This window comes from Colletotrichum abscissum (genome assembly GCF_030869225.1).
Source record: "Colletotrichum abscissum strain IMI 504890 chromosome Unknown Scaffold_96.1, whole genome shotgun sequence".
Taxonomy (NCBI): Eukaryota; Fungi; Ascomycota; class Sordariomycetes; order Glomerellales; family Glomerellaceae; genus Colletotrichum; species Colletotrichum abscissum.
The window spans coordinates 35,879-50,739 of record NW_026850543.1 but is presented as its reverse complement, the minus strand read 5'-3'; the positions used below and the strand labels follow the sequence as shown (position 1 = coordinate 50,739).

Genomic DNA, 14,861 nt, shown 5'->3' with positions numbered 1-14,861 from the left:
CCGTTTAATCAGCCTATCCCGCTGGCTCCACAGAGCAGCGCTACATCTAGACACCCGGAGAGAATGCTGCGGTCGCCTTACAGATGAGAGCATCTATCTAATCAGACGCGTAGCGCTTTGACTTGGATTATGCGCTTCTGATAGGGCCATGACAGTGATGCTGTTGAGAGTCAACAAATATTTAATCGGGAAGTCACTGCACCCGCAAAGGTAACGATAAACATCCTCTTACAGTCCCATCTCCGACCACATTCAGCCCTTGAGCTTTCAACAAAACAACAAACTTGCAAATACATAAGATGCGAATTTTCTTCGTCCTTTCCGTCGCCGCTGTAGCTGTCGCCAGCGCTGCATTGCGAAGTACTGGAGTATGGCTTTTCAACCTTCCCCCCCACCCCCACATGCAACCATCCCGCTGACACCGCGTCGCCGCAGGAACTTGGCGATGCTCCAGTCGTCAAAAACCCACAAGGCATCTTCTATGAGGCGATCCTTCCAGAAAAGCCCTTCTTCAAGGCAGGCTCCATGACTAGAAACGTGCGAGGGACCATCACCGCCATGACAGCTCGGGATGGCAACGGTGTCGAGCTCACAGTCGAATTTTCGGATCTGCCGACGGAGGGCGGCCCCTTTGGTACGTTGGGAATTGTTTGCCACTGGATCACTTACTCACATCGGTCCGTTCTAACGTTTATAGCCTATCACCTTCATGCTGATCCGGTTCCGGAGGACGGCAACTGCACGAAAACACTCGCGCACCATGACTCCTTCATTCGTGGAGAAGGTACACCGTGCGATGCCTCGAGGCCAGAGACTTGCCAAGTTGGAGACCTCAGCGGTAAGCACGGCTCTATCGCCGGCGACCACTTCCATCAAACATACGTCGATCGCTATCTTTCGATCGTGCAGGGGCCAGGCTCTTTTTTTGGCAACCGTAGCTTCGTGCTGCATTTCGCAAACAAGACACGGATCACCTGCGCCAATTTCAAACTGGTCGAGAGCGCTCCGCCATACAACAACGGGACCGGCATTCCTAGTGCGGTACAGGCGACCAGTGCTGCACCTATTGCAACTCCTCATGACCACGTGCCATTTGTCGGCGCGGCATCGACAATGGGCGTATCAGCTTTCTTTCTGTGCTTGACGTGTACTGCGGCTTTCTTGATCCGCGGTGTCGGCGATCTCTGACATCAAGCTTTCTGTCACGTAATCAGCATACAGAACAGCACATGGAAATCGGTGCCTCAACTGTGGTCTAATCGAACTATGGAAAAGGGAAAAAGGAAGCACTCGTGGAAGCCCCTTTTGTATGCCCTTACCCCTGTCAACCCCTAACTACCCCTGTCTCTAATCTCCTGGCGTATCATATTACGTGACACTTTCTGACGCTCTAGAATGTGATTTAAATACTGGTGGGCAAGAGTAGAGGGTGGCGTTTGTTGGAGGCATACCTAAAGTCACTGCTGTTTCTCCAATCTAGTTTACTTGCTTGTTGGATTCGTTTTTTTTTTCCCCCACTGCCTTCCGTATGATTCTTACGCAGTAGACATTGTGAATAGACGTACATTCATTGAGCGCTGAGATCAATTCGATCATAGCGGTTTGAAAGGTAATAATGGTTTGTTTTGACTTCCTACCGGAAAACGTACTTGAGGCTAAAGCGAGCAATGATCCGCGAATAGCTACCCACCACGCTTTCTATCTCCGCGTACTATCGATCAGCCTGCCCCGTCAGGCATACAACCGAATGTTCATCAGAGACTACTCCAAAACCTGTAGGCTTTGTTGGTATGCCTCCTTTCTCGTGGCGGTGTAAGCTGAATAGCCTTCTCCGCTGCAACCTCAGTTTCTCGTTTTCTTGTCGCTGCGCCAACCGAAGATACTTTTTGCGGATAATCGTGTGATGAAGCATCTGCCTTCTCTGACGGGCACTGCTCATCTCTTCACTCGTTTGTGAAAGCTGGCGTTGCCATTTGGACACAATGGTGTCCGTTTGATACTTGCGCAGTCTACAAAGCGCCCGTTTTACGATGTCCACAAGCTTAGCGTCTTCGAAATGAACGAAGCTGGCTTCTTCGAGATCGCTGCAGATTCTCTTCTTACAGCGACTGCCAGATTTGGCTTGGCCCAGACACTTCCCGAGCCCCTTTAAATTGATACATCTCATAAACTCAGTGATCGAAAGTAATCTGGATGCTACCATAATGCTTCAAGGGAAATGCCCAATCAGTAGAACGAGCTTACTTGGATTCCGATGGAGTAGATCACCATCATATAAATAGTTTGACCAGGAAAGATGGGGCTGTTATCACCAGCGAAGGGTGTCAGATATATGTCCTTCACTGAAACTGTCATGACCGAAGCACCCATTTAGGCGACTAAGAATATGCGTTCACCGCGTGACGGCCATCTTATGCAATCGCTTCCTCGAGCTTATTCCGCAGCTGCACACCAAGACATGTGTTCGATTTAATATGCTCTAATATAGCTGAGAAAGATCGTGATCTGGTGGCCTTTGCAGACCCCGCTATCAATGCTCGTCGGCTCACGCTCGCACGTTCACGTTTCCATGACTGTGACTTGATCAAGACTCACACAGATCCATTGTGTCACGGCAAAGATGCCCAGTCATCTGACACGAACGAGGCCTTCGCGAAGTCAATATGCATGACATGACAATCCACACGGGCAGACCTCGCACTGTCGCAATCAGCCGTCTTTGTGTGTGACTGGAGGCACTTGTCAGATAACACTTTGATAGAGATATCAAAATAATTGGCGCTATACTACAGGCTGAGCGGAGAGGGTAGTAATTAGAAGTCACCATAACGGCCCAGATATTGGCTTCGGCAGCCGGCGTAACTTCCGGGATGGACCTGGTGGTAATGTGCTTTGGATTTCCATCAGCTATCCTTAGTGAGCAATTCTATCTGGAAGCTCCTCGATCACCAAAATGCCAGAAGTACATCACAGGCGTAGTACATGGTGAGTCAGATGGACAGCAATTATATCTGTTCATGTCATAAATAACTTTCGATCTAATTCTAGTAAGGCTTTGTATTGCTCACCATGGATGAGGACTAGCGCCGGAAGCGGAGTTGTCAAAGCAAGCGACCATCAGCACGCCTTTCTAGCATGGCCCCCACGGCTGGAATGATCTGTTTTCGATTACCTCCACTGAAATCCTCCACTCCAGGACGACACAGATCCACCACATACCCCACCTTTGTCAGCTGAATGCGTACGTGGATCGAGTTCGGAACAAAGCAGACAACGGGAATGATTGGCATCATTTTTCCCATGGAGTAGACTGTGATCTGCCAGTGCGCATTCCAAACTTTTCGGCAGGTGTGTTCCGGTCGAGAGGCACTCTCCAACTTCCATGAGGGTCTGCCATTCGAGTCTGTCATACCGTTAAACGAAATATTTGGAACATCGAAGCAGTGCAGAGTCACGAAAACACCTGCGATAGGTCGTTTCTGCGTGTCGAGTACTTGGACAGTTATTTGCATGGCTGGCGGATTGCGAATCGCTGTACGTAGGCGCTTTTCAAATCAGTTCAAGCACATGGCGCTGGGACTTTTTATACCCTGTCGTGGCTAGGAATATACCCAAGCTAAGTGAGACACGTCGCATAAATGGTTCGAAGACACCAACGTGATCACTTAGTCTGCGATAACTGGAAGTACTATGGTAGGGTAACCTGTTATACCGCGTCCGATGTTGTGTAAGTAATAACGAGCTAACAAGTGCGAGTGGTGATCAACCTCTTATTAACTTACCGCGCAAACCCGTTAATTTCCTGGCCAAAGAGGGGGACAGCTCTACATCACATATATCTAGTGCGTACAGTGAAGTGGGTAAACCGTTACGTCCATGAAAGTGTAAAAGGCAAGTACGACACTCATCAGGGACCCAGCTTGTTCCTCCTATGACACTAATAACTCCGGTTCCAATACCGCTACATCAGATATAACATCTCGAAGTAGATGCCTCTTGTTCCATGCTTTGGAAAAGGAGACGGCGCATGTTCGTGATACACAATATTGACACTGAGGTCATCAAGCATTTGAGATTCCGTTAACAGGACGAGGCTCGAGACCGAGAGCTCGCTACGACATTCTTTCAACTCCACCTCCGACGAGACCTAATGGCTTGCGCACTGGCCCTTGGCGGATGTTCTTTGTTCTATTTCCTTTCCCTTCTTCAGTAGCATCTTCCTGTCTGCGGGTCTGTGATCCTGCCAGCGGATAGGCTCACTCAGAGGATCTTTCGCATACTCAAGGAATCGCTCTGCCCAGGCGTCGATGGAATGTCCTAAAGAATTTTATTGAGGTATCTGAAGCAGCTCGACGATACCTTGGGCACAACGGCCGCACGTGCCTGTCCATCCTGGAGCTGCATCTCGCGTCAGAGAAACTTGTTCCGCCATCTAACACGCACGCTCGATAACCTCTCCATGCCAAAAGAAACCTTCACGACATGTGATCCATTCTATGCCTTCGCATATTGGCTATCCTGCTACGTATTTGCGGATGTCTCTAATCTAAACCTCGATGTATCTTAGGCCAGCTTGTGTGGCGTTTCTGAAGCCTTTTGCCTGAACACCTCAGGTGTCAAATCCTCTAGGGAGATGCCACCAGTATGTCCACATCGATCACGGCTGCAACAAGTGTACGTCGACGCGACTTCACCGCAGTTGCCCCACATCACGTTCACAGCCTCTGCGAGGTTCTCCCCCATATTGACGACTTGGTGATATGTCCCTGGAAGAGTGACCACCAGCTCGCCTTCTCGACAGATTGTCTCACTGAAGTCGATGCCCCAGTCACGGAGAGCCTCAGTCGTTACGAGCAGATTTGCATGCCGCACAAACTGTGAGCAGTGTGGCGCTACACGTTGAGGCCTACGGGCATGTGTGCGCCACCGGAATGTCTCGCGGCATTTCTTCTCGAAGGCTCTCACATTCTCTTGCTCTGGCGTGACGAACAGCCATCGTTTGGGCGCGCCCCAGCGTACCATGTTGATTGACGGTACAGCGAGATCCTCTATATGCATGCCGCTTCCAGTGAGTGCATGTTTCGCATAGTACAGATATGGCGTCGTGATGCCTGGCTTGGCATCGTTCACAAAGAGGCTTTTAAGCTGAGGTCCGCAACTCAACAACGACGATGGCTTACCAAGCAAACAAGACCAGTCGCCAATATAGTACTGGCCGTGCATGACTGTGCGTCTTCGTAGCGCAGCAGCTGAGAAGAGGTTGTTGTTGTTAAGAACCGCGGGCGTGTGATTTGTGAACGAAATCATCTTCGGGCGGCGGTATGCGGTTTTAGGGTATTGTAAGTGAAACACAGCGTTTTCCCCCCGCGAGGGTTCGACCTTCGTCATGTAGAAGTCCACTCTAGACGTGTCGTCATCTGTTTCCAGCGGGAAGCTGGCGATTCCGTTTTCGGTAAAGATGCCTGAGGGACTGTAGTCGGCGATACGGCACTGCCAAAAGCCTTTGGCTACTGTATCTGAATCGTTGCAAAATCGGGCCAAGGTAGCACTGGTACTAGGGCCCAAGTCTTCCAAAGTGATGGTGACTGGCTCAGAGGTAGGGCTGTGAGATGATGAGATCGGTCGCGATGAGGAAGCCAGCGGCTGCAATTTCTTGTCGGTATCCATAATTATGAAGCGGCGTTCTTTGCGATGTTGACACCCTTATCTAGCTCCTGTTGTACAAGGATATTCCAAACTTGTGCGGAAACTTAGACAAGGGACGGGGACTTAAATGCCAACAGCTGCTTCCACTTCAACCGGCCCTTAGTCAACCGATGCTCAATTTCAGTCATGTTTTGTCATGAAAAAGTCTTTCAGACACAAGGTCACAGAAGCACATGAATAAGAGGGCTTCTCTCTGCTCTACTTTGACACTTCTTACCATATGTCAAACATTTGATCCTAGATGGTACTGCCGGTTGTTGACCTATTTATTGATTTTACATCATCTTACGCAGAAAAGTCCCTCTCGCTACCTGGTTCGTTACTTCAGTCCATTGAGCGGCCCACAAATCAATGAAGTCACACAGCTCTTAATAGCTGTTGAAGAGCCGATGTCATAATAGCTCAAGGATAGCTTTGAACCTAGGTTCCAATTTCCTGTCGCTACATCGCATCGGATGAGATCGAATGGAGCTGAACTCGGTTTGTATTGGCGCATGATATGCTGACACGACTTATATTGTAGTCTGTGTTCGTCGGAAGTGCCCAAATCAAATTCCTTCTTTTCGGCTTCCATCCGTCTGTGGAAGGGAGCAAACTACCCTCCTTAGTTACTGGGTGTGAAAAATTGGAAAGTGCCATCATCTACAAGACGACAATCTACTCGCTATCTAGATGGTCTCCCCCACTGCATACCATTGTGAGCTGCCTCCCAGTTCTAGCATATGTCAGTCACTTACAAGTATTGACCCGATCTACTTCACGAGACGCCATATCACACTCGAATAAAGTCTGACTGTTTGATGATCGAGCTGACATCGACGCCACTTCAGCAAATTGAATAGGAGCAAACGCACGCGCCAGGTTGTTCATGCACCAGGTACCGAGCTAAAGAACCACCTCAGGCTAGTGTCATCAGGGCAAAGCAAACGAATCACATGTGTTGAGAACCAAAACGGAGAGAAAATCGGTGGCGACAAATTCTTCACCTACTAAATCTAGTCTGATCTTCACGTTTTCCCCTTTGCATTGTCTAAGGACCCCCGCGATTTTGTCTCTCTGGTTGTTCTGCCTTAGTTCTGCCTGGGCTATCGAGGCGGCGGGGTTCGGCTGTGATGCGTTGCGATCAGAGGTCAATCCCAAACCGTTGTTCCCGTTCTCTTGGAGCAAAGTTGCGTACCGCGGCTGCAAACCTGCGCTCCGTTCACTATTGTCAGACTGCCCCAGCACATTCGCTACGGTAATTGTTTCACCTCGAGCGACCTGACTTATGATTAATCAGAGGTATGAGTAAGGCCAGCAAGGGTATCCTTATACAAGGGGATCGTACACTCATTATATAGATATGGGGTTTCTTTCCATAGCCATTCATTCGTCATACTCATGAATACACACACAATGACCCCTACCTGTCTAACTGCTGCTCGATAACTATATAGGCGCCCTAGACAATGACCGATCGCTAGGGCGGCGTAGAGACGTGAGTTAGATATCATGATTTCAAGAGTCTGAACCTCAGTCTATTCTATGACTATTTATCGAATGAACTGGTATTGAAGTTGAGGATATGGCTCCCCTTTGGAAGTAAATAATTAATATTATCCTGGATATTATAACTCTCTCTTGCTATACGCGACTCCTTTGGCTTCCGGCGCGCAAAAGATTGTTTTCTAAGCTCGGGGTTATTACCGAAAGCTGTAGCCAGGAAATCAAGGTCTGAAAGAAAAGTAACAGACCTTCGCCTCGCGGTGCCTTTCGGCTGTGTTCATGGGTGGGTAGACTGACTTGGGGCACACGTACATACAAAGAGGCAAACATGCCGAAGCCATTGTCATGTTATGCGAAGGAATAACGATAGGTCGGAGGGTCTGGGATAACGACAACCCTGAGACTGGCCGTTTTGAGCACGAACTGGCGGTGGCGTTAGGGTCTTGCGGCGAATACCGTCAAGCCCTAGACCTAATCCCAGGAGCCGTCGACAAACTCAACCGCTGCTTGGGACCTCGGCATCCCGACACTTTGACGGCCACGTATACCATGGGTGTCTTGTACAAAGATTTAGGTCTTTTGGGCGACGCTGCCGCCAAGTTTGAGGATGTTCTGAGGAGAAGTGAAGAGGCCTTCCCTGACGGGAACATCCACTTACTCCGATCAAGGTCAAGTCTTGCCTACGTTCGGTCTCGGCAAGGCAGGCTCGCGGAATCTGTAGAGACACAGCGCCATGTGCTGGAGACGATGGGAACTCAGTTTGGAGACGCCCATCCCGACACGCTTACTGCGATGGCCGATCTTGCCGAGACCCTGCGATGGACAGGAGATACGGCTGAGGCGGCTGGTTGGTATGGCCTGGTATTCAACAAGATGAGTGAGACGTTTGACAAGGACGCACCAGACATGATCGAGGCGCTGAGCGATTACGCGAACTCGCTCCTGGACGGAGGCAAGACGATCGAAGCGCGAGAGAAGTTAGCAGAGGTATTGAGATGGAGCGAGGAAAAGTTCGGCCACGACCATCTTCGCACCGTCATCGCAAGGAACAACCTTGCAGCCGCATGCCTTAAAGAGGGTCAACTGGAAGATGCGGAAAAGATGCTTATGTTGTCGTACAGCGTTTTGGATCAGTCGCCAGACAGCAGCATTGAGAACACTATCATCGTGGGCAGCAACCTAGTGTCTACGCTCTTTGAACTGGGAGTCGAGCGAAGGAGCATGGATCGTTTAACGAGAGCTACGCAGCTGCAGCAAGCTCTAGTTGAGGTGTCTCGATCATCTTTGGACATTGGGCACCCACTGACAGTTCGTGTAATGAGAAGCTGTGTTCTCATGCTGGAAACATTGAAAAGGTCGGAGGAGGCACAGCACATGAAAGCGCTACTCGCAGCGAACGTCATAAGCGGTCCATCCTGAGAGGGAGGGATCTTTGCATGCTTGAGATGGCCGGGCATTTGATATGCCGTGTTTACACGGCATCATCTGATAAAGACCGGATCGGACATCCCACATCAGCCATTGATGTTGGAAGCTCGTAGTGAGCAAATTCACTGTAGTTGGTTTCTGCGCCGCGTTCCTTTCCCTTCGCCTCCGCGACAACTGTGACCTTTCGCCCCTCTGCTTGGCTATGTGCCCGATGGCTTGCCGCAACGTAGCAACAGAAACACGGAGATCGCTGCGTTGGGCGTAACAGAGAGCGCGCATCCCAATAACCAGTGGCGTAGAGAACTTGAGGGACACAGATATGTCACCCTGAGGTACTGTTACATCAGGCACTCTGTCGCGAGCAGGTAAGATATGGTGGCTCATGTTCGTGTAAAACAAAGTTGTTTGTTGGGAGGAGACGCTTGAACTTTCCTCCCCACATGTTCCTCGTAAATCGAGGCTCCGAGAAGACTGATTGGCAACTCCGCAATATCTCGACCGAATTTTGCAACTGGCTTCGAAGGCTGTCTAGCATGGATCTAGTCTTTCACCCCAGCGCGTCATTTGGCTCGTCAGCATGCCAGGGTTCTTTCCAGAAAAAGAGATCTTGAATGCCTTTGGCGTTGTCGGGTAACAGGGACAGAATAGCATGCTCTGTCCGTGAAGCTCCAAATTCCGGCAGCAGGTGTCCCGCCGCCCCACCCGAGATGGACGGCTCTGACCCGGGACACCAAACGGATGCATTACTGGGGGCAACAAACCATGTTTCTCGGCATCGGCAGGATGGCAAGATCCCCGTAGCCAGCGGTAGAATCAACGCGGCAACATGCCACAACTATAGTTGTGGCTGGCTCGTGCGATTCGCGCAAGCAGGAGGATGCTAATATCGCTGAGCAACTGGGTGGCCTTCGCCTTCAACGAGCTTTGTCAAACAGAACTCAGCCACTCGGCAAAAGAACTGCGGCCTTCCCAGGCGAATCTGCCACGTATCCGCCCATTCTCAAGCCTAGGATTTTGCAAAGCCACACCCGTCCACCATGCAAACGGCTGATTCGGCGTTTACACTGCCTGCCTGAGGCTACTCCGCTCGGGGCCGATCAGGCCTGTCGGAATGGGCCAGACGGGTCCTTCCCGTGTACGTGCTGAACAAAGTCATCGGAGAAAGACTCACCGACGTCTCGAACATATACGACCCAGCTGTTCACTTGCCATTAGACGTTTGGCATTGTGTGCGGCTCAGAATGTAGGGTCACAGGAAGAGATGAGCGCATCAGTGCCCTGTGCACCCTGCGAATTGAAGTATTGACTATAGCGCTCAGGTCTGTGCCCCGCCCCGCCATGTCATCCGCTCTGTGCAGTGCTGTCCGGTACTTTTCAGCGGTGCATGGTAGATACAGGAATCGACATCCAGCTGAAAAACTCCTTAGAGACATGGGTTTCAAATCCCTGCTACCGGTAAAGACAAAGCGGAGAGAACCTGCAGCTGTGGTTGATCCGCATAGCCGTCGCCGCTCATTGCAAATTTGTTGGAAGGGAAGAGAAAGCCGGCCTTCAGAGGGGCAATGAAGACGCGAAGTTGACTCGGAATTTCAATGTAAGCATGACCTAATGCGCGGCATGCTCAGCAATTCGACGATCGAGTTCACTGTTGCCGAAGATGTGCCTTAGCTCGAAGACCTGCTTTTTCGCAGCATATTTCGAGTCGAGTTATGGGAAGACTTTTTCTTAATTTCCAAAGACACGAGTCATCGCTGGTCCCTACGCTGAACTGCTCAATATCCTTGCGGGCAGCCGGTGGGTGACGTGGTCTACCGATGCAGCGGAAGTACGTAGTGTTACGCCCACTGCAGTTGGTCCCTGTAGGCGCGTCACTATACAGTGCAGAACAGGGTACCGAAGCTTTTGCCTTGCGCCCTCGTTGGTTGCCCTGACCGCTCGTAACACGTAGATAGTCGCGGCAGCTGATGGTTCGCCGCGGGATAATATGAGAATGGTAATCCAAGTTTCCACCGGGCTACTTGAACATTGCTCATGGCCTCTTCGTGCTTGCCACAACCGGCGACTATGACGTAGCATTTCAGTTACTCCCAATTCCTCTTCCCCTTTGTTTCGCGACACGATTCGACACGTTCTGCAAAAAGCTTGGCAAACGATGTGATTGATGTGACCACTGCCTGCACAAGCTGGCGATTTTCGGTCGTATCACATAGTTGCCGGTAGAGATACGAGGTGGCTCATTGTATCTAGACCGCCACACTGAGAGCTGTCAGTCAGGGAGCGCTCGTCCGACCTGATGGACTTCAGATGTTTGCGTGAGTGCCATTTATGAATGAAACCCTAAATGACTGCAGTCCCCCCCCCGAAGCGAGCTCGGCACGACCCGGTCAGTGGCAAAGTGTTCCTCGCTCCGAGGCAGCGGCCAGACTACTCTAGCGGCCGCTGGGAGATGGCCCAACTGGCACGTCACATCAAGTGCTATGTGACCAGAAGGTGTGACAACGGTTTCCTACTCACGACGTGCTTCCAATGGTGGATGGCCCTTGTTGGAATGTCCATGGCGGGGTGCGTTCCCATATGTGCTGTGTGGCTCACCGGAGCAATTTAGCTACTCAGTAGTCCGTAGGAATGTGTTAACAGCCTCCTCTTGCGTCCGTGGACGATGATCCGCGTCATGCGACAGACACCGTGCTTCACTGCTTATACAGTGGACACTAGAGCCACAAACGCTGCGATGAGGACGTACCCGTGGCCGCTAACGAGATGTTGATTTCGTTGGAGTTAAGCTGATGCTAGAACTCCACTGCACATCGGGACCTCGGTTCTAGAATCCCTGATCTACCTCAGTGACTTCAAGAAATCTCTTGCCAAGTAACGAGACTACGCCGCGCCTGCTGCTCGTCTCACTGGTCGCATCCCCATGAAGCATTGCTATGTCGAGCAGAGCGCCACGCCACACAGATTCGCCCGAAATACAGCACTATGCTGCGCCGGAGACGCCAATTTCGCTGCCGTCTGCCCAGCTAACCCCCGCCATCCGTTGGTGGGACCAGCCAGTCAGGCACGGCGCTGTGTGGGTAGCCAGTTCCCAAACAACACGGCGTGCTCCGCGGAACCTTCAACACTGCCTCCTGAACATCAACATACAGGAGGGCTAAGGCTGGCCGCAGAGACAACGCTCCAATGAAATAGGCGTTAGGCTGCGCCATGCCCTTCGAGCACTCACCACCCCTTTCTCTAAGAGTGCATGCACAGAGGCGCAGCATTTGGTATTTTTTCAGGCTGCACGTGATGTGACATGCACGTCAGCCGCCGTGCTGATACACCCCTCGTAAGACGACCCCTTCGCACCTCCGAGACAGCATCGTGAACAACGGCGTACGCATATTCCCTCAAGCTCTCAACAGTTTGACAGGAGCGTAAATAATAAATCGACGAAACGCACATCTACCTTGGCGTGTCCAGCGTCAGAAGAAACGACTATGGCCACACAAACGTCCGATGTGATGAGTGTAGCAAGATCTCTGAGGCCAGACAGGTAACGCGCCGGCATACCTACCTCATGTATTTTCTCATTAACTTTTGCGCAGCGACAGTCTTTGGACCGAAGCTTTCAACATGTTAGATGACGATCTGAAGACGCAAATCAACCACACTCACGACACTAAGCAAGACGTTCTTGACAAGCTGTTGCCAACTACCGAAAAGGCCAGGCAAGGCTTGACAGATAAATCATGGTCTTACAGACGCAAGAATGGCGAAAAGGTCATCGTGCGGGACGTTCTCGTCAAGATTACCAAATGGGTAAACCACTTCAAGGGCGTCGTTGATGTGGCCGTGTCATACGATCCGTTTCACGCGGCGCTGCCCTGGGCTGGTGTCCGATTCCTGTTGGACGTAAGTGATGTGACGCATTTGTGATAAGCTGGCTAATGCTCAAAGGCTGCCATGGGGGATTTGACCACGTACAATGAGCTTCTTGACAATACAGCTAGTGTCGCTGAGGTCATTTGTCGCAACACGCTGGTCGAGCGCGTCATTCGGAACGTTCAGTCAGAAACCGCAGACGAGCTCCGCCGGGCGTTGATCAAATTGTACGCGAGTATTATGGAATACCTGGCCAAGGCACTGGCATATTACCGAAAAAAACACTCTCAGTAAGTTAAGTCGTTGTCACTGAGCACCCGGTCGCTCACCCGGCCAGAACGAGTGCTACAAAACGGGTTGCTGTCCTCCTCCGACCTAAACGCAGCGTCCAATGCCATCAAGCAAGCACAGGACGACGTGACCCGGTCGTCCAATGCCTTTGGCCTATCATGTCAGTTGCCCATTCGAATAGCGTGAGATGAAGCTGATGCATTCGAGCTCAACTCCAAATGCAAGCCGACCTGCAAGAAATGCTAGAGCGTTTCAACGCTCCAGTCCGCCGGTGGGACGAAACACTTCATCAGATGACCGACCAGATCGACCGTAAGCCCTCCTTCCCAAGCGCCCCAACTCTGCTAACGTGCACAGGAGCCAGGAGAACGGCGACCTTGAGCTGGATCTCTGACGAACCCTATGAGATGCATCATAAGCTCACGTACAGTGAGGTACTCGAGGGCACAGGACAATGGATCCTCTGCGACCCGACGTTTTTGCACTGGGCGAACGAGAGTGCTTCGTCCATTTTGTGGCTCCACGGCATCCCAGGCTCTGGCAAGAGCAAATTGACGTGAGTACTGAATGTCGCTGCAATCTCAAGTCTGACCTGGTCGTAGGTCCGTTGTTGTCAGCCAGGCTCTCCAGGCCTTCAGAGAGAAGCTGGCCCCGGCCCCTGTGTACTTCTACTGCTCCCGTAATCCAGCGGAGCCCGGCCGCTCTGATCCTACCCGCATATTGGCCAGCATTGCCCGACAACTTTCGACTCCATCCTCCCCATCGTCGGTTCTCGAACCTGCGGTCGCGGTGTTCACGCAGTGGGAGGAAACGGCATTTGCCTCCGGACCACTTCACGTTGATGAAACCAAAGGCTTGATACTTCAGCTGCTTGAAAGATACAAAGAAGCCACAGTGACCGTTGCGATTGACGCTCTCGACGAGTGCAACCCTGCCACTCGAGATATTTTGCTAGATACGCTCGAGGATCTTCTGAACGCATCTCCATGCTTGCTGAAGGTCTTCGTCTCGAGCCGCGACGACCAGGATATCGTTTACAACCTGCGTAAATACTCCAATCTTACCCTGTCATCTGATTGCAACACCACAGATATTGAGCTGTTTGTGAAATCGGAGACGACACGCCTCGTCAAGAAAAGTTCTTTGCTGTGTTACAGTGAGAGAAAAGAAGAACTGGGCGACATGATTGTCCATGAGCTGACCTTCGGCGCACATGGCATGTAAGTGCTTGCCGAGACTATTATGGGTTTCCGCGGCTTACAAGACTAGGTTCCGCTGGGCTGCCCTGCAACTACAAGCACTCCAGAAATGTTGCACTGATATGGCAGTTCAAGAGAGACTCGGACGTTTGCCAAGAACGCTTAGGGACCTTTACCAAGAGATCTTCACAGACATTGAAAAGTACGAAGCCGAGTCGGATCGGCGAATTACCCAGAATGCCCTGAGCAGGCTACTTCGCGGGAGGGAACAACTGAAATCAGTAGCTTTCCTTGAAGCAGTAACCACTACCGAGAATGGGCCGACGCGATCCATATCAAGGGATCACTTGCTGCAATTATGTAGGAACCTTGTCATTTTCGATTCAACCATCGATGCATTTCGGTTCTCCCACCTGTCAGTTCGAGAGTTTATAGAGGAGCTCGCAGCTTATACGACACCATGTGCAAGCGCGCTCGTTGCAGAAGCATGTCTCGCCCATCTTTGTTGCATGAGCCAGGAGCATTCGCAGCGAACACCATTTGATGAGTATTCCATTTGGTTCTGGCCAGACCATGCCCAAGCAGCTGCCGCCCAAAGAGGGATCAAATTGAAAACCGGAATTCGTCGATTTTTTTGGGACAACCACTCAAGTGGATCCCTGTCTTGGCACGAAGCAATGGAAGGCCTCATTGAGCGTCGTCCGGCTTGGCTAAAGGATCATCGAAGGAGAATTGGTTGCCTATCAACTTACCCAACACCGGCTTTCGTTCTCGCGGCTTATGATCTGACCGGTGCTGTAACGACAGGCCAATGGGAAGACCTTAAACACAAAGGACCCAAAAACAAGAACGACCAGGATTGTGAAGAAGTTATGGCTAGATACGGAG

General features: G+C 51.1%; 5 protein-coding genes across 5 annotated transcripts; 3 read left to right on the top strand and 2 right to left on the bottom strand.

Moving 5' to 3' along the window:
- Window positions 1–299: 299 nt before the first annotated feature.
- Window positions 300–1,188, top strand: CABS01_16402 (superoxide dismutase; the record flags this gene model as incomplete). Its single annotated transcript, XM_060549733.1, has 3 exons — window positions 300–368; window positions 436–634; window positions 698–1,188. The coding sequence occupies 3 exons, from the start codon at window positions 300–302 to the stop codon at window positions 1,186–1,188; spliced, it is 759 nt and encodes a 252-aa protein (XP_060389434.1).
- Window positions 1,189–3,101: 1,913 nt separating this feature from the next.
- CABS01_16401 (uncharacterized protein) lies at window positions 3,102–3,512 on the bottom strand (the record flags this gene model as incomplete). The annotated part of the gene is made up of 1 exon (XM_060549732.1): window positions 3,102–3,512. One exon carries the CDS (start codon window positions 3,510–3,512, stop codon window positions 3,102–3,104), a length of 411 nt encoding a protein of 136 aa, XP_060389433.1.
- A 1,051-nt stretch (window positions 3,513–4,563) lies between these two features.
- Window positions 4,564–5,667, bottom strand: CABS01_16400 (set-domain histone methyltransferase-8; the record flags this gene model as incomplete). Its single annotated transcript, XM_060549731.1, has 1 exon — window positions 4,564–5,667. One exon carries the CDS (start codon window positions 5,665–5,667, stop codon window positions 4,564–4,566), a length of 1,104 nt encoding a protein of 367 aa, XP_060389432.1.
- A 1,869-nt stretch (window positions 5,668–7,536) lies between these two features.
- CABS01_16399 (uncharacterized protein) lies at window positions 7,537–8,732 on the top strand (the record flags this gene model as incomplete). The annotated part of the gene is made up of 2 exons (XM_060549730.1): window positions 7,537–8,178; window positions 8,547–8,732. 2 exons carry the CDS (start codon window positions 7,537–7,539, stop codon window positions 8,730–8,732), a joined length of 828 nt encoding a protein of 275 aa, XP_060389431.1.
- A 3,502-nt stretch (window positions 8,733–12,234) lies between these two features.
- On the top strand, window positions 12,235–13,998 carry CABS01_16398 (uncharacterized protein; the record flags this gene model as incomplete). The annotated part of the gene is made up of 6 exons (XM_060549729.1): window positions 12,235–12,513; window positions 12,559–12,710; window positions 12,798–12,934; window positions 13,000–13,086; window positions 13,132–13,330; window positions 13,377–13,998. 6 exons carry the CDS (start codon window positions 12,235–12,237, stop codon window positions 13,996–13,998), a joined length of 1,476 nt encoding a protein of 491 aa, XP_060389430.1.
- Between the last annotated feature and the right edge of the window lie 863 nt (window positions 13,999–14,861).